This window comes from Oncorhynchus masou, chromosome 31 (assembly GCF_036934945.1).
Source record: "Oncorhynchus masou masou isolate Uvic2021 chromosome 31, UVic_Omas_1.1, whole genome shotgun sequence".
Taxonomy (NCBI): domain Eukaryota; kingdom Metazoa; phylum Chordata; class Actinopteri; order Salmoniformes; family Salmonidae; genus Oncorhynchus; species Oncorhynchus masou.
Genome location: NC_088242.1, coordinates 80,770,497 through 80,789,006, shown reverse-complemented (window position 1 = coordinate 80,789,006; position 18,510 = coordinate 80,770,497). Strand labels below are relative to the sequence as shown.

At 43.9% G+C, this 18,510-nt stretch overlaps 1 protein-coding gene across 1 annotated transcript in view; it reads left to right on the top strand.

The window, feature by feature from the left end:
* The first annotated feature begins 8,741 nt into the window (after nt 1-8,741).
* The window catches only part of LOC135524536 (A disintegrin and metalloproteinase with thrombospondin motifs 20-like), a 176,771-nt gene continuing 167,002 nt past the window's right edge, over nt 8,742-18,510 (top strand). Inside the window, exons 1-2 of the mRNA XM_064952156.1 lie at nt 8,742-9,086; nt 9,333-9,697. Of these exons, the coding sequence (XP_064808228.1) occupies nt 8,996-9,086; nt 9,333-9,697 (456 nt within the window). The 5' untranslated portion in view covers nt 8,742-8,995. The remainder of the gene's footprint in view (nt 9,087-9,332; nt 9,698-18,510) is intronic.

The window sequence follows — 18,510 nt, the reverse complement described above, 5'->3', positions numbered from 1 at the left end:
TTTGGTTTCCAGTTTGCAAATAGTGCTGCAGTTGTCTCGTCGGTGGGCATCAGGGCTTAACAGACATTCTTCTGCTTTCCCACCTCTATCCATATCCATGCTATGGGGTCTTTCTGAGATGAGGTTTCATTTAGTTTTCAAATGGGTGTATGCCAATAATATACTTATTTCAACATATTGTGATAGTCTTTACATTTCCCAAAGTTAACCTTGGTCCTGCTCTTATCTTTGTCTTTGTGGGCATCAGCGGTGACCCTTGTACCCATGGAGATGGGCTAACTAATAGGGCAGGAGAAGAGAGAAGAGGAGATTAAAGGATATGTGTGTGAGAGAGGTGAACGTTGTCTGTAAGCACCAGGTCACGGGCAGTCGGAAGCACACACAGCAAGCTCATTTCCCCTGAGCGTTGCTCTCTGGGATATCTAAACGTCACCTGTTGATCCTGACCTACTGAGAGATGGGGGAGGGAGTGGAAGTAGAGACATGAGAAATGGGAGAAAGAGACATTGACAGACGGAAGTAAGAGGGAGGGGGGGGGGCAAAAAAAGAGGGAGAGGAAGTGAGACAGAAAGTGAGACATTTTGATGTGGTAGAGAAGAAACATGACCACTACTGGACCTGGTTCTAATACCTAAACCCATCACCAGATGTAGGACCATTAAAGCGTATTCATAATGTCCTGCTATACTACCTCACAGAGAGAACTGAGAAACAGGACCGAATTCAGGGCTGTCTTTACCCATGAGGTCATCTTCAATGGACCGTTTTCAGGATATTGTGTGCTAAAAACAGGCGGAAGAAAATGGAGGACCCCCTATTGGACTGTCATCAAATCTCATGAGTCAGTGCAGCTAAAAGTTCACAGCTGTTAATAATCCAAACACTGGGCACCTGTCTCTGGCATGGACCATGGCACTTATCACCAGCGGATTAGTGCTCTATGTGACACTAGAAAATGCAAAGCTCTCCAAATGTGTCCCTCCGTGTTTTAAATTTTGTCGTACTTTGATCTAAAAGGAATGAGTTTTAATGTTTGTAGGTAATGCATACTATATGCATTTAATGATGGTTAGATATACAATATCAAAGAACTCACACTGATGTCAAATTACGTGTCCCACACCCTTCCAATAATTGTTTATTTAGGTCAGACAAACTTCTCTTGGCAAGTATGTGTTGTGAGTGGATGGCAAGAGTACACTGGCATGCCGGTGTCCGTTCCTCATGTGACTGTTTAGGGGCCTGTGCCTCACTGCCATGAATGGGAAATAGAAACATGATTGCCAGTAAATCAGACAGCTGTTGCAGGGAATATGTTTCTCAATGAAACCTGATAACTCCGAGACATTCACATGGATCATATAGCAGGCATCACTTTGGGTGTAGAGACAAGTCTGGGCCTAATATACCCAGGCAGCCATGGTTCCTGTTTTGGGTCTTATGTTGGAGTTGCATAAGGTTTATATTCACACCTCAAACTTTACACCAATGCCATACCATTTCTGTTAAAGGAGGACTTTCATTAATTGTTCGTAACTCATTTCAATTAAATATGATATCATTTGAAGGGGTTTGAATGTGCCGTGTGGTCCATTTTTTCCTCCACCTCAACCTATTGTGATCAGCAGTGGGCTAATCAGTGTAACTATGGAATATATCACACATGATCCTTTCATTATTGTATCCATCTACAACCGGAACGTTCCCATTACCAGTGCTCCCTCGCCCATCTTGCCCCTTGGTCCCCCATTAGCATAGTAAAATGTATACAGCGGTGGTGGAGGTTGCCTATGGAAAACAGAGCTAAGTAGGGGTTTGCCCCGAGATGGGATCAGTGGAGAAATCAAAGCTGGAGACAGGGGTTTGTAAAAAGGAAAATTTAGAGAGAACAAGATTAATGGAACTTTTCTTTCCAGGTGAAATGCCTTATAGCCAGGTTGTGCTCATATATATATTTAGAAAAGACAGCGGAGTGTAGAAAGGACAGGAGAATACCTGTACATGTTACCATACCTGCTTTTTTGTGTGTTGTTTTGCATAGTTCAACTGCGGATGTGTGAAGATATTTGAGAACTAAAAGGCAACTATTAGGGCATGAAGTGATCCCAATGAAATGATAGTTCTATTTTGCTGAGTGTTTTCGTTGACAGCTTGCATGTGATGCAGTAGGTCCAACACCACAATGCTGATCAAAAGCCTTCTCTCACTGCCATTCAAGACTCACTCAAGAGTAAACACTGGTCCTGTCAAGCTGTGTGGGGATTTTAAAATACAAGACAACCATATCTGAAAAGAGCCATTCAATTATGTGAGAATACTACTGTTTTCAAAACATACTATGAAACCTGTACTCTATACTGTGAAAGCACTATATTGTCCATCTGTGGTTCCATTTTTGTTCATGGAAATATATATATATTTTGTTTTCCTTTCTGGCGTTCTCCCAGAATAAGATGTGTCATTGGGGAAGATAATGCAATGCATGGAGAGAGTTGGGTTAGGACTGGTTGAGAGAAATGTTTTGGGGGGGGGGGTTGTTCGAACACTTTGCTCAAGCTGGGGGAGAGCATGGCTGGGAGGAGGGAGGGGTGATGGGAGGTTTGGTGGGGGGGGGGGGATGCTAGATGAAATGCTGCCACTGCTGCATTTAGTAAAGCCGAGGTATTAAGAAGGAGTTACAGACTAAGCGGTTCATAGTTTTGCTTTGGAGCCTTACGCCATCGCATCTGGCAAAGGTGGACACTGGTACAATATACTTTGCATGTAAGTGTTTAAGCCATCTTCTTATCGAATAGCAACAGCTATTGTATGGATAATGTTAATGCCCAGATTGCTGAACTGGAAGGGCAAGTAGGCTCCATTTTCTTGAATTATGAGATTAATCATAAGCTACTTGATCCTGTCAGGTAGCCTAATGGTTAAGAGCATGATCACCGACAACGATGAGACAGCCTATAGGGAGGAAGTCAGAGACCTGAACATGTGGTGCCATGACAACAACCTCTCCCTCAACGTGCGTGATCAAAACAAAGGAGATGATTATGGACTACAGGAAAAGGTGGGATCGAGCACGCCCCCATTCTCATCGACGGGGCTGTAGTGGAGCACCAAGACAGTCGTGAAGAGGGCACGACAAAACCTATCCCCCCTTAGGAGACTGAAAAGATTTGGCATGGGTTCTCAGATCCTCAAAAGGTTCTACAGCTGCACCATCGAGAGCATTCTGACAGGTTGCGTCACTGCCTGGAATGGCAACTGTTCGGCCTCCGACCGAAAGGTACTACAGAGGGTAGTGCGTACGGCCCAGTACATCACCGGGGCCAAGCTTCCTGCCATCCAGGACCAGGCGGTGTCAGAGGAAGGCCCTAAAAAAACTGCTCCCTGGGCGGAGATGACATGGATGTCGATTAAGGCAGGCCCCCCCCCACCTCTCTGATTCAAAGGGGTTGGGATAAATGAGGAAGATGCATGACTAGGTGTCACATTCTCATTGAGCTATGAATCTAAAACAAGGCCACTTTCCGAAAACATGGCAACAATATCGCTCAGCTAGCATGTCATAAATCTGGGCCAAAACTTGCACTATTGAGTTGAGTAAATGATCAACCCTAGTAAAAAGATCAAACAGGACGAAAACACTTGAGATCAACACATTGTTCTGCACACATGTCCCTTTTCAGAGTAGTCCAGATTGAACAAAGATGTGTTAAACTGCATGAAATATCTTCTCCTCAGAGCCAATTAAGGCCCTCCAAAATACAGTATACCACAGAAATCATTTGAAGACAAAAATGTGAAACATTATTCAAATAAATATTCCAATGATATTCTATAAATAAAGGGAATTATGACATTTGTTCTCCATATGTGAAGTCTCTTTGTTTTAGAACAGCATACTATCTGATCTATCTGCTGTAGTCAGCAGCAATCATCTATTTCTCTGGTTCCATGATGCTCCATTGATGGGTTGTGTCAAAACACAATGGACTGCATGCAGTCTGAGGGAACAACTCCCTCTTCACACTCCCTGCTGCTGCATTTCATCCAGTAACCCCTTCAGAGCACATACACCTCACCCCACCCTGTTCCCATAACCTCACAGGGTCAAGCCAGGCCAAGGGACTTGGTAGGAGGAGAAGAGGGGCAACTCAAGAGTGTTCCATCATTAGATGACCATCCTGCTCATCATGTGGAACTCATAGGCACTAAACAGCACTTTGTTAATGTCATTGTCATCTGATATGTGGACGAATGACCTCAATATGCAGAGAATTAGTGGCTGCCAAGGGCATGGCTTCTCTTTCCCTTTTTCCTCCTGCCTGCATGCTTTCTGTTCTGTCCAAGACTGGAAAGGCAGGAACTCAACTAGAGTCATTGGCCACACAGTGAGCAAATTTCAGTGCTGTTTGTAATATTACATTAAACTATGTGAGCAACAAATGTAAGTTATGGTCTTTTTCCTCCTGCCTGCATGCTTTCTGTTCTGTCCAAGACTGGAAAGGCAGGAACTCAACTAGAGTCATTGGCCACACAGTGAGCAAATTTCAGTGCTGTTTGTAATATTACATTAAACTATGTGAGCAACAAATGTAAGTTATGGTCAACTGCGAGATCAGGTGATTATCCTCCAAATCCCATAATTCCACAAGTCCTTCAAATGGTTCGATGATGAGGTATCTGATGCATGTCCAACAGAAGAGGAGGCAGATTGGAGTTTTCCTCTTTCGATCTTGTTTTGAGGGCAGCTCTGCCTCCACATTGATGTGATTGGCTACATTTAGGCAAGTAGTCACAATTGGTGGAGATAATTTAGTTAAGAAAACAAGGGCTTCAGATGCAGTAAGCAGAGGGGTTATGACCATGTGACAGAATGCCTGACTCTCAGCACATCTGGTAATGGGATAACTAAGTAACATAATAATAAGCCTGCTGCACTTTTCATTAACAAACCATTGCATCTGTGGAGGCTTAATTAAAATGTGTCGTTATACAGACAACCCCATACAGGCACTTGGCTCATTTTAGGAGTAGTCACTGAGTGCCGTAGGTGATGGGAATGATGTTTGTTTGGGGAGGGTGGGAATGAGGGGGTAGGTACGAGGGTTAATAAAGTGATGACCTAAGGGGGGCTATAGGCACCTGTTTGGCAAGACAGCGGAGTATTATGTCCCTACACTCTTAGAAAAAAGGGCTCCAAAAGGGTTATTCGGCTCTCCCCATAGGAGAACCCTTTTGGGTTCCATGTAGATCCCTGAGTTCTACATGGAACCCAAAAGGGTTCTATCTGGAACCAAAAAGGGTTCTTCAAATGGTTCTCCTATGAGGACAGCCAAAGAACCCTTTTAGGTTCTAGATAGCACCTTTTTTTCTAATTGCGTATACCTTAAATAAATGTGTTTTGTGGTTTTTTCTTTGTTTCTTCTTTCTGGTTTCGTCCTGTTCTCTTGGTTTCAGGGAGTTGGAACTTTGTGTGCTCATGTACCCTTTTTGTAAAGCACTGGAATAAATCAGAATGTCCATAAAGTTCACTGTAACATAGTGTATCTATGGGGGAAAGCTGGAGCGGTAGGTTCATCACCGTTATAGAGTTATTCCACAGAGCAGTTGAGTGTGAATTGGACTGCAGTTGGACTGTAACTGGTTAATGTTTGTCAAATTCAATTCTTCTTCTACACTCACAGTATGATCTTGATTGTGAAAGAGCTCTGAGAGCGGTTTAGGTATCAATGGCTTCATGGGAGGCTTGGAAATCAATGAATAACACATCAGGGAAGCATCAGATTGAGGAGCTACAGTAGAAAGATTTACTTCAACTGAACAATCACTGAGGACCCCTCAGATTCATACACAGCTTAGGTGCTTGCACAGACACTGTGGTGCTTGGACAGACACTGGCCATCCAAGTGCTCAGTTAAATTGGCTTCACTCTATCAGAATGGATGAATGCTCTCGTTGTCACCATGATAGGCCTAAAAGAGTGAAGTCAGTGACATGCATTATTTAGTTACCTCATCTTGTGGCTCCTGCAGTGAGCCTCACTTGGAATTACTTTAAATGTCCAATGCAGCCATTTTTATCTCAATATCAAATCATTTCTGGGTAACAATTAAGTACCTTACGATGATTGTTTTCAATTAAAATAGTACAAAATAAAAAATAAAAATCTTAGCAAATATCAATTTCTCAAGCATGAATTTTGCTAGAAATGTCCGGAAGGTGGAGGGGAAAACTGAAAACTAGCTGTTATTAGCAGAGAGGTTTGGAACTCTCTTTCTTATTGGTCTATTAAGTAATTTACCGCCTGGTGATGTCAACAGGCAGGCAAAAACTCCATCCCACCAAAACAGGCTGAAATGTCAGGCACTAAAATGTTCTTTAACTAAAATGGCATTATATTAATTTTCACAATTTCACAGTATTATTACAATCTCATAGCGTGGAAATATATATAAAACCTTTTTTGAGGGGACTGCACCTTTGAGTCCAACTTTCCAATGACAGTGGATGGCATGCAACAAGCAATGCAACTACAGAGGAGGTTTCTGAATAGATAATATCGTTGAGTCTTCTTGAATGTTTTTATTTTAATTTTAAAGTCAGCGCAAAAGACCTCACTGTAACACTGTAAACTGTATGCACTGTATATATTTACCATGGCAGCATCGCTCCCTCTGCTTATATAGCTTTATCCCCTCTGTAAATTGTGTATTCCTACTGTAATCAGACTATACTCCAGAGTTTCATGTTTACTGTACCGATATTGTATATTCTGTATGATGTGGACTTGTGTCTCTATTCTGTTTGTTTATTGTCTGTTGCAGGCAGCACTGAGACAAATTCTGGGTTATGTGTAAATGTACTTGGTGAATGAAGATTATTCTGATTCTGACCAGATCCCAAAACTATTCCGGGGTACCCTCCGAATATAATCATGCACAATGAAGTGACATTTGTGGCCAAAGAAGATGAGAAAACATGGTCTCTTTCAGATGTCCATCAAGTGTGTGCTAGACAGTACATGCCCAAATGCCTAACTAGGAAGGGAACTGACCAGAGCGTTTATGAATTAGAGACACAAAGTATTCTAAACACATGAAATGAGTCATGTTAATAGGTGTTATAATGTTATTCTTATTTTGTCTCAAACTGTATTATTGCTCCGGCTCCAAGGTTTCATTAGAAAAATAAATCCTTCTTACTTTTATGTGGGCTTTTTAAATACTCACAATACTGTATGTAATACGTACATTAATGATAATAGATGATTGACATACTCATGCAAGATGATTGACTTACTTTCAATATCAGATAAGAGGTTTGCAGTGAGCTCTGTAATAGTCCAGCAAAACATTTGGTAACACTTTACTTATAGGCCTACTGTATAACTAAAGTCTGCAGGTAAGTAAGTCTGCTTTGTAACTTGATATAAGAAAGTTTTAGCATTTATAATAATGCTTGTATAATAAGGCTCATGACTGCATGGCCAGGCATGACTCCAACACCATCAACAAGTTTGCCAATGACACAACAGTGGTAGGCCTGATAACCGACAACGATGAGACAGCCTATAGGGAGGAGGTCAGAGACCTGGCCGTGTGGTACCAGGACAACAACCTCAAGACAAAGGAGATGATTGTGGACTACAGGAAAAGGAGGACCGTGCACGCCCCTATTCACATTGATGGGGCTGCAGTGGAGTAGGTTGAGAGCTTCAAGTTCCGTGATGTCCACATCACCAACAAACAATCATGGTGCAAACACACTAAGACAGTTGTGAAGAGGGCACGACAAAGCTTATTCCCCCTCAGGAGACTGAAAAGATTTGGCATGGGTCATCTGATCCTCAAAAGGTTCTACAGCTGCACATCGAGAACATCCTGACTGGTTGCATCACTGCCTGCTATAGCAACTGTTCTGTCTCCGACAGCAAGGCACTAAAGAGCGTAATGAGTATGACCCAGTACATCACTGGGGCCAAGCCTCCTGCCATCCAGAACCTCTATACCAGGCAGTCAGAGGAAGGCCCTAAAAATTGTCAAAGACTGGAGCCACCCTAGTCATGGACTGTTCTCTCTGCTACCGCATGGCAAGTGGTACAGGAGTGCCAAGTCTAGGTCCAAAAGACTTTTTAACAGCTTCTACCCCCAAGCCATAAGACTCCTGAACAGCTAATCAAAGGGCTACCCAGACCCTCCTTTTATGCTGATGCTACTAGCTGTTTATTATCTATGCATAGTCACCTCTACTAACCGGTGTACCCCCACTTTGACTCTGTACCGGTACCCCCTGTATATAGCCTCGCTATTGTTATTTTACTGCTGCTGGTTAATTATATGCTACTTTTATTTTTTATTTTTTACTTAAGACTTTTTTTCTTAAAATTTCTTGAAGCATTGTTGGTTAAGTGCTTGTAAGTAAGCATTTCACTGTTGTATTCGGAGCATGTGATGCCTCTCTAAGTATCAAAAAGCCAACTGACTGGTTCATTTTGAGATGATAATAAGACATACAGGCAGGTTTAGTAAATGCACTATCACTATTGCAGTTCTCTTTTACCATAGCATAGGCAACTCACAAAAATAAGGCTACAGACTGCTCCAAATTGTATGGTGGTCGATGCACACTCACCATTGGCTGTCCGGCCTAGGGGCGGGTCTTGTTTCTGATGTTGGCGAGCGTTTAGGGTGCAAGGGGTGTTCTATGGATGGCGAAGGAAAAGCTTACTTGGCACTGATCCCTCCTTTCCATATAGACGTAGCTTACGTTAGGCATCAAATACTCTGTAATGTATCGTAAATAGTGCGTGTTTGCAGAGGATAGTGGATGCATGTTTAATAATGCGATGAGGCCAATGCACTTTGCAAGACTTGTGCTGCAGAGAGCCTCCGCAGATCCCACGACCTGTTGCTGAAGCCGGGAGGAGAGAGAATAGGCGCTTGAGAGGGATAGTACTGCATTGGACACGAGAGCCCGTGGTTTCTTCGCTGAGGAAATCATGCAGTTTGCAATCTGGCTGGTTGGACTAATGTGTCATCTGTCAGCACTTGTCCGCAACTCCTTGGAATACCGATTGCATCCGAAACAAGGTAGCCTACATATCTTGTTGATTTATGGTAGGATCCACCCGGTTAAAATGCAGTTTCTGAGAGTATGTTTAAAATGTTTAGTAGGCTTAATGGCACTGAGAAAATATTCCAGTAGAGTAACAGTACATTGTAGCCTACATGTTCTCATATAAAATAGTTGAATGTTAAAAACTGTTACATTGACATCTCTATTGGCTACATGTATTACCGTTATAAACTCTAATGCACGTTTCCCTTGTCTTTTAGAAAGTTTCATCAAACAGTTGTCGTCCTATGAAATTATCACCCCGCTGCGGATAAATGATTTCGGAGAATCATTTCCCCATAAATTGCACTACAAAAGGAAACGGAGAAGTGTACATGCAGATTATTCGGCTGGTTTACGTGCTCACTACAGAATTGACGCATTCGGACAACGCTTTCATCTCAATCTAACCGCGGACTCCGGTTTTATCGCCCCCACATACACTGTGACACATTTGGGAGCAGAACACAGCAAATCAACGGAGTCCCGCCAACAAGACCTCAGCGATATGCGTCACTGCTTTTTCCGCGGACATATCAACGCCAAGATTGAATCTACCGCTGTCTTCAGTCTGTGCACTGGCCTTGTGAGTATGACTCTAAACTTAGATACTTTTTAACAGACATTGCTGACAAGTCTCCCGGGTAATTCCCATTTCAACGGATTCCAACCATATCCCCCATAACACACTAGTGAAGTGCATATGTGCAACATGAGCATGTGTGGCTTGACATGTGTCATTGACCACAGTGTGAGCAGGGACAGAATCCCATTTTATGCCTATTCAGCAGTAATACCACTGGGGTGATGCTGCTATTACACACGATTTGCATAATGTCCTCTGCTGGATATTGTTTACATAGTGGGTATCTGTGACATACATGTGTTTTTTAAATGATGAAACACCTTGGACACATGTTTGTTTTTATTATGCAAATTACAGAATTGCACATAGCCTAGGCCTCTTGGAATATACAGTACCAGTCATTCCAGGGTTTTTCTTTATGTTTTACTATTTTCTACATTGTAGAATAGTGAAGACATCAAAACTATGAAATAACACATATGGAATCATGTAGTAACCAAAAAGTGTTAAACAAATCAAAATATATTTTATAATTGAGATTCTTTAAAGTAGCCACACTTTGCCTTGATGACAGCTTTGAACACTCTTGGTATTCTCTCAACCAGCTTCACCTGGAATGCTTTTCCAACAGTCTTGAAAGAGTTCCCACATATGCTGAGCACTTGTTGGCTGCTTTTCCTTCACTCTGCGGTCCAGATTGTGAGATTGTGTTGAATAGATGACTTTATGGGTCAGATAGGATTACTGTACAGGGGCAGGGTTTGAACTCAAAGGGGTTTTGCCTGGAGTAAACTGGCACTGGCCATGTATCAGATGTTCTACATGTCTGTATAACTTAACTAGCACAAAACACCATCAACTGATTGTGTTTCAGTGAATCACACCCTTCTCTTACCTCTTTTATTTATGTACTTTCATGTTCAGTGGATGACTTCAGATATACTGTACATACAGATAGTACCTCACCTTCTGGAAAAAGAAGAAATAAGATATAATATTTATGAGATTTGATTGTCATCCTGGCCAACTTGATGTACTGTATGAATTCAAGCTCTTTTCCAAACATTAATGTATGACTTCAAGCTCCTTTTCAAATGTGTTTGCATCTGTAAAGTTTATTAGTACCCTCTGTGATGTTGTCAATTCAATTAAATTCAAGGCGCTTTATTGGCATGGGAAACATATATTAACATTGCCAAAGCAAATGAAGTAGATAATATACAAAAGTGAAATAAACAATAAAAATTAACAGCAAATCAAATCAAATGTATTTATATAGCCCTTCTTAGATCAGCTGATATCTCAAAGTGCTGTACAGAAACCCAGTCTAAAACACCAAACAGCAAGCAATACAGGTGTAGAAGCACAGTAAACATTAAACTCACAGAAGTTCCAAAATAATTAAGACATTTCAAATGTCATATTATGTATATATACAGTGTTGTAACAATGTGCAAATCGTTAGTCATATCACCAGTCATTGAGAACGACAGGACAATAGGCACAGAGAGAGCATCAGTACACCCATGGCTCTAGGCGATTAGGTCATAAACGTGTTGGCCTAGTCTCTGAGAGCGGAGGCTGCTGGGGCTTCGTTGGACGAGCACATTTTGGTGTGATGAGGTCATTAAGGGATGATTAAGCCTCTAAAACAAAAGAGTCATTTTGAGAAGGAAGTTTCCCTTGTCTCTGGTGCCCAATGACTTCCCTCCGGGGAGGCTTGGGGCCTTGTGTCTTTTCACAGTGTGCTGTGACTTGTGGGAAACAGGAGAAAGATCTTGGGCTGTGGATAATTACCAATGAAGGTGCTGAGAAGAATCTAGAGGACAACTCACACCGTGGGAAATGTGTGTCCTTGGGAATTTCTCTGTTTAAAGGGACATAATGGGGGTACATTCAGAATACCCCCTATGTATCCCATATGTCCCTCTCTCTGTTTCTACAGTCAGCTGCCAAGTGATGGATGTCTATGTAAAGGTCCGATGTTAGACACTTTAACGGTCTATTTAACCTGAGCGATGGACTGTCTTCACTGTACGTCACATTAGATGAGTCAGCCTATAGGGCATGACAGTGGTCTTTGCTAGCTGTGTGCCAACAGACAGAGATTCCTCACCTTGGACTTTGTGGAGTCCCCTCCACCATTGCCTTGACCTGAAGCTCTCTGTGGAGTCCCCTCCACCATGGCCTTGAGCTGAAGCTTTCTGTGGAGTCCCCTCCACCATGGCCTTAACCTGAAGCTTTCTGTGGAGTCCCCTCCACCATGGTCTTGAGCTGAAGCTTTCTGTGGAGTCCCCTCCACCATGGCCTTGAGCTGAAGCTTTCTGTGGAGTCCCCTCCACCATGGCCTTAACCTGAAGCTTTCTGTGGAGTCCCCTCCACCATGGCCTTGAGCTGAAGCTTTCTGTGGAGTCCCCTCCACCATGGCCTTGAGCTGAAGCTTTCTGTGGAGTCCCCTCCACCATGGCCTTGACCTGAAGCTTTCTGTGGAGTCCCCTCCACCATTGCCTTGAGCTGAAGCTTTCTGTGGAGTCCCCTCCACCATGGCCTTAACCTGAAGCTTTCTGTGGAGTCCCCTCCACCATGGCCTTAACCTGAAGCTTTCTGTGGAGTCCCCTCCACCATGGCCTTAACCTGAAGCTTTCTGTGGAGTCCCCTCCACCATGGCCTTAACCTGAAGCTTTCTGTGGAGTCCCCTCCACCATGGCCTTAACCTGAAGCTTTCTGTGGAGTCCCCTCCACCATGGCCTTGAGCTGAAGCTCTCTGTGGAGTCCCCTCTGCCTTAAGTCCCCTCCGCCTCTGTGGAGTCCCCTCATGGCCTTAACCTGAACAGGACATTTTTCTGCCATTGTAATCCTTGGGCTGGCTGCTTAAGCACTTTTTGGGGTTACTTCATTTTTATCTATATATACATTTTCAGAATGGAAAAAACACTTTCAGTGTAAACTTAAATGACTAAAACCATTTATAAAGTGTGTAGAAAAGATAATGCACCTATATATTTTTCCATAATATAAACTCTGAGAACTATCAATCACCAAAATAAAAGCTTGACAGTGAGGGGAAATAGACAATTCCAAAAACAATTAATTTAGCAGTATTCATTTTGTTATTATGTTTGAGCAAAACACAGCACTAGCCTTGGCAATTCGCATAGAATTGTAGGAAATGTGCTTTTAAACTGCTTCTCTCTCAGCCCAGTGGAGAGAGCCATGGCCTTGAGCTGAAGCTTTCTGTGGAGTCCCCTCCACCATGGCCTTGACCTGAAGCTCTCTGTGGAGTCCCCTGCACCATGGCCTTGACCTGAAGCTCTCTGTGGAGTCCCCTGAACCATGGCCTTGACCTGAAGCTCTCTGTGGCGTCCCCTCCACCAAAGTCCCATTTCAGCACCCATTCCTGACAGCAACCATTGTCTGTTCATCTGAACCTCGTTTTCAGACTAGGAACTAACACTAGACCCCTGACACCATTTGAATTATCCAATAAATTAAATCAATCAAGTCTATTCCTCATTCTGATAATGTACTACTACCTCATTTTCACATTTGGTCTGATAGAATTTGGTAAATGTCATACAGAGATGTACAATGTTACATAGGTTGTTGTCAGTCTGTGCATCACTACTGTCTTGACCCCATGCTCTATTGGACACGGCACATGTAGGAAGTGCCTAGTACCCAGCCTCTGTCTCGTTCATCAACTCAGTAATCACTCAGTCCTTGACATTACTGTACAGTACCTGAGTGAATACCTTAGGCTTAGGCTGACATTAGCCATGACAGTACTGTACAGTACCTGAGTGAATACCTTAGGCTTAGGCTGACATTAGCCATGACAGTACTGTACAGTACCTGAGTGAATACCTTAGGCTTAGGCTGACATTAGCCATGACAGTACTGTACAGTACCTGAGTGAATACCTTAGGCTTAGGCTGACATTAGCCATGACAGTACTGTACAGTACCTGAGTGAATACCTTAGGCTTAGGCTGACATTAGCCATGACAGTACTGTACAGTACCTGAGTGAATACCTTAGGCTTAGGCTGACATTAGCCATGACAGTACTGTACAGTACCTGAGTGAATACCTTAGGCTTAGGCTGACATTAGCCATGACAGTACTGTACAGTACCTGAGTGAATACCTTAGGCTTAGGCTGACATTAGCCATGACAGTACTGTACAGTACCTGAGTGAATACCTTAGGCTTAGGCTGACATTAGCCATGACAGTACTGTACAGTACCTGACTGAATACCTTAGGCTTAGGCTGACATTAGCCATGACAGTACTGTACAGTACCTGAGTGAATACCTTAGGCTTAGGCTGACATTAGCCATGACAGTACTGTACAGTACCTGAGTGAATACCTTAGGCTTAGGCTGACATTAGCCATGACAGTACTGTACAGTACCTGAGTGAATACCTTAAGCTTAGGCTGACATTAGCCATGACAGTACTGTACAGTACCTGAGTGAATACCTTAGGCTTAGGCTGACATTAGCCATGACAGTACTGTACAGTACCTGAGTGAATACCTTAAGCTTAGGCTGACATTAGCCATGACAGTACTGTACAGTACCTGAGTGAATACCTTAGGCTTAGGCTGACATTAGCCATGAGTGAGTGAGTGAGTGTTTCAGGCTGACAGTGCCTGTCTGCACTTTGACGTAAACATAATGTTCTGCTGAATGGGATAGGCTGCTAAAAGATGTCTTCTGCTTGATGGCCTTGTGCTCAAACACTTCCCCCCAGCACAAACTGCCAGCACCATGCCTCTTAATGATACAGTGTAACTGCTCAATGCCAGTACATTCACATTCATTCGTCAACTTTACTGCTTTCAGAGGAGCAGAGTGGGGCTGCCTTCCTGCACTCAAGGTAGTTTAGTTTACACACAGTATACAAGGAGAGAGAGAGAGAGAGAGAGAGAGAGAGAGAGAGAGAGAGAGAGAGAGAGAGAGAGAGAGCGTCTGCCAACTTGCAGAAGTTTGTTTCCTCTGCTTTGTGCCATGTTATTACAACCCAGTCATTATATTGTACTTGGGCTCAGATTCATCTCTCATCATATAGCTAGGCCTGCAACACTTAGGCTTTCCAAGATGCAAGGGTGCTAGGGGGCAAGTGTTTATAACATCTATTGTGAACGGAAAAGAGGAACTGTACATTATTATTATGGTTGTAATGGATATTATTTTACATGTCCTATCTGGATATTTTCCGTTGTCAAACACCAACCACTTGTGGAGATGTTCATTGAAATTTCCCCCAAAAGATAACATTCCACTGCACAATATCCTGTTAAAGTGTGCGTATGAAATTACCATACAAACACCTTTGTCTTCACGGCCGAGTGAGCCAGGGAGTGGGTGGCTGTTGAACTAAGCAGCTTTGTGAGGGCCTCCCTCATCTGCCACATCAATATTTGCATTGCTCTGACAGCCGCCTCTTCCTGTCACGATTAAAGTATTGCACTCTCAAATACCATAAAACAACAGTTTTTAAAAACAAATTGTACCCCTTTTTCTCCCCAATTTCATGGTATCCAATTGTTTTTTAGTAGCTACTATCTTGTCTCATCGCTACAACTCCCGTACGGGCTCGGGAGAGACGAAGGTTGAAAGTCATGCGTCCTCCGATACACAACCCAACCAAGCCGCACTGCTTCTTAACACAGCGCCATCCAACCCGGAAGCCAGCCGCACCAATGTGTCGGAGGAAACACCATGCACCTGGCAACCTTGGTTAGCGCGCACTGTGCCCGGCCTGCCACAGGAGTCGCTGGTGCGCGATGAGACAAGGATTTCCCTACCGGCCAAACCCGGACGACGCTAGGCCAATTGTGCGTCACCCCACAGACCTCCCGGTCGCGGCCGGTTACGACAGAGCCTGGGCGGTGGACCCAGAGTCTCTGGTGGCACAGCTGGCGTGGAGTACAGTGCCCTTAACCACTGCACCACCTGGGAGGCCCATAAAACAACAGTTTTAAAGCCACCGTCTGTATTTAGGTGACATGCTAATGGTGTGTGAAATTAAATAAATAAAATACAAATGCATTATTATTTAGGCTTTTTCCTCCCCAATTGGTAGTTACAGCCTTGTCCCATCACTGCAACTCCCATACGGACTCGGGAGAGGTGAAGGTCGAGAGCCTTGCGTCCTCCGAAACACGACCTTGCCAAGCCGCACTGCTTCTTGACACACTGTTCACTTAACCCGTAAGCCAGCCGCAACTATATGTCGGAGGAAACACCGTACAACTGGCGACCGTATCAGCATGTATGCCCCAGGCCCGCCACAGGAGTCACTAGAGGGTGATGGGACAAGGACATCCCTGCCGTCCAAACCCTTCCCTAACCCGAACAATGCTGGGCCAATTGTGCGCCGCCTCATGGGTATCCCGGTCACGGCCAGCTGCGACACAGCCCGGGATCGAACCTGGAACTCTAGTGACATCTAGAGTCAGTGCCTTAGACTGCTGCACCACTCGGGAGGCCCGTCATATTTACATTTACATTTAAGTCATTTAGCAGACGCTCTTATCCAGAGCGACTTGAAATGACACTATTAGATATGTGTCAATCAAGCCCATTTTTTCTCATCAGATTTCCTGAGGATGATGCTGTCATCTGACCCTTTATTACACAATGTCCTTAACTCAAAGGTCCTTAACTCAATAATTCTTCAGGCATTCCAGAATGCAAATTATGGAATTTGCATTCAAATAAAATAATTTTATTTGCAACATGCTTCGTAGACAACAGGTGTTGACTAACATTGAAATGCTTACTTACGAACCGTTCCCAACAATGCAGAAAAAAGAAAATAGAGAAATAATCAAAGGCTAACACATAATAATAAAAGTAATAATAAATACACAGTGAGTAATGATTACTTAGTTATATACATGGGGTGCCAGTACCAAGTCAATGTGCAGGGGTACGAGGTAATTTAAGTAGAGACATATAGCTAGGAATAAAGTGACTAGGCAACAAGATAGATAATAAACAGTTGCAGCAGCATATGTGAAAAGGGTCAATGCAGATAGTTAAATAGTTAACCAAATAGTGGCTTGGGCTTGGGGGTAGAAGCTGTTCATGGTCCTGTTGGTTCCAGACTTGGTGCATCGTTACCACTTGTTGTGCAGTAGCAGAGAAAACAGTCTATGACTTGGGTGGCTGGAGTCTTTGAAAAACATTTGGGCCTTCCTGACACCACCTGGTATAGAGATCCTGGGTAGCAGGGAGCTCGGCCCCAGTGATGTATTGGGCCATACGCACTACCAACTGTAGCGCTATGCGGTTGGATGCCAAGCAGAAGCCATACCAAGCCAGTCAAGATGCTCTTAATGTTGCAGCAGTATAACTTTTTGAGGCCCATGCCAAATCTTTTCAGCATCCTGAGGTGTAAGAGGCGATGTCGCGTCCTCTTCACGACTGTGTTGGTGTGTGTGGACCATGATAGATCCTTAGTGATGTGGACACAGAGGAACTTGAAGCTCTCGACCCGTCCCACTACAGCCCTGTCGATGTGAATGGGGATGTTCTCGGCCTTCGTTTCCTGTAGTCCACGATCAGCTCCTTTGTCTTGCCGACGTTGAGGGAGAGGTTGCTGTCCTGGCACCACACTGCCAGGTCTTTGGCCTCCTCCCTATAGGCTGTCTCATCATCGTCGGTGATCATGCTGTCGTGTCATCAGCAAACATAATTATGGTATTGGAGTAATGCGTGGCCATGCAGTAATGGGTGAACAGGGAATACCCCTGAGGGGCTCCTGTGTTCAGGGTCAACGGCTGTCTTGTTGCCTACCCTCACCACCTGGGGGCGGCGCGTCAGGAAGTTCAGGATCCAATTGCAGAGGGAGGTGTTCAGTCCCAGGGTCCTTAGCTTAGTGATGAGCTTTGAGGGCAATTAGGTGTTGAACACATAGCTGTAGTCAACGAATAGCATTCTCTCGTAGGTGTTCCTTTTGTCCTAGTGGGAAAGGGCAGTGTGGAGTGCAATAGAGATTGCATCATCTGTAGATCTGTTGGGGCGGTGTCAGGATTTGGCCAGGGTTGTTCCGGGTTTTGGTCAGTAGATGTCCCCATTGTGCTTTTTGTCCCTATGTTTTTCCCTTGATCCCCATTATTATTTGCACCTGTGTCTCGTTTTTCCCCTGATTGTATTTAAACCCTTTGTTTCCCTCAGTTCTGTGCTCTGTGTTTGTATGTTAGCACCCTGCCCTAGTGTTCTGTGTACTCTTGTCGATTCCGGGTGAAGTTCTTGTGGTATTCTGTTTTTTGTTTTTGTTTATTTTTTGGTGAGTTTCTTTTGAGGTCTTTTTGTGTTTTTCCTACCACCTTTTGGATTTGCCATTTTTTGCATTTTAGGATTTTTTCTTTATTAAATACACCGTCTTAAGTACTGCTGTGTCTGCCTCATCTTCTGGGTTTTGCTGTCTATTCGTGGCTCAGTTGGTTAAGTGACTGTTTCTCACTCCGGAGACCCAGGTTCGAAACCGGGTCCTGACAGAAACACAGAGCCAAAAATGAACCCAGAGGCAGCCAGTTCCCAGGACCTTTTTGCCACGCTGTCCCACCACCAGGAGACTGTCCAACGCCACGAAGCCGCCCTGGTTCAGCAAGAGGCCTTAATGGCTAGACATTCTCATCTTCTGTCGGAGATGCTGACTTCCATTAAGCAAATATCTGATCGACTTACCCCGGCAACAGTTTCCGTCCCAGTACCTCAGGTTCACGTACCCATGGCAGTTAACCCCCTGGCTGAACCTCGTCTTCCACCTCCCCAACGGTTCTCAGGTGATCCAAGTGCTT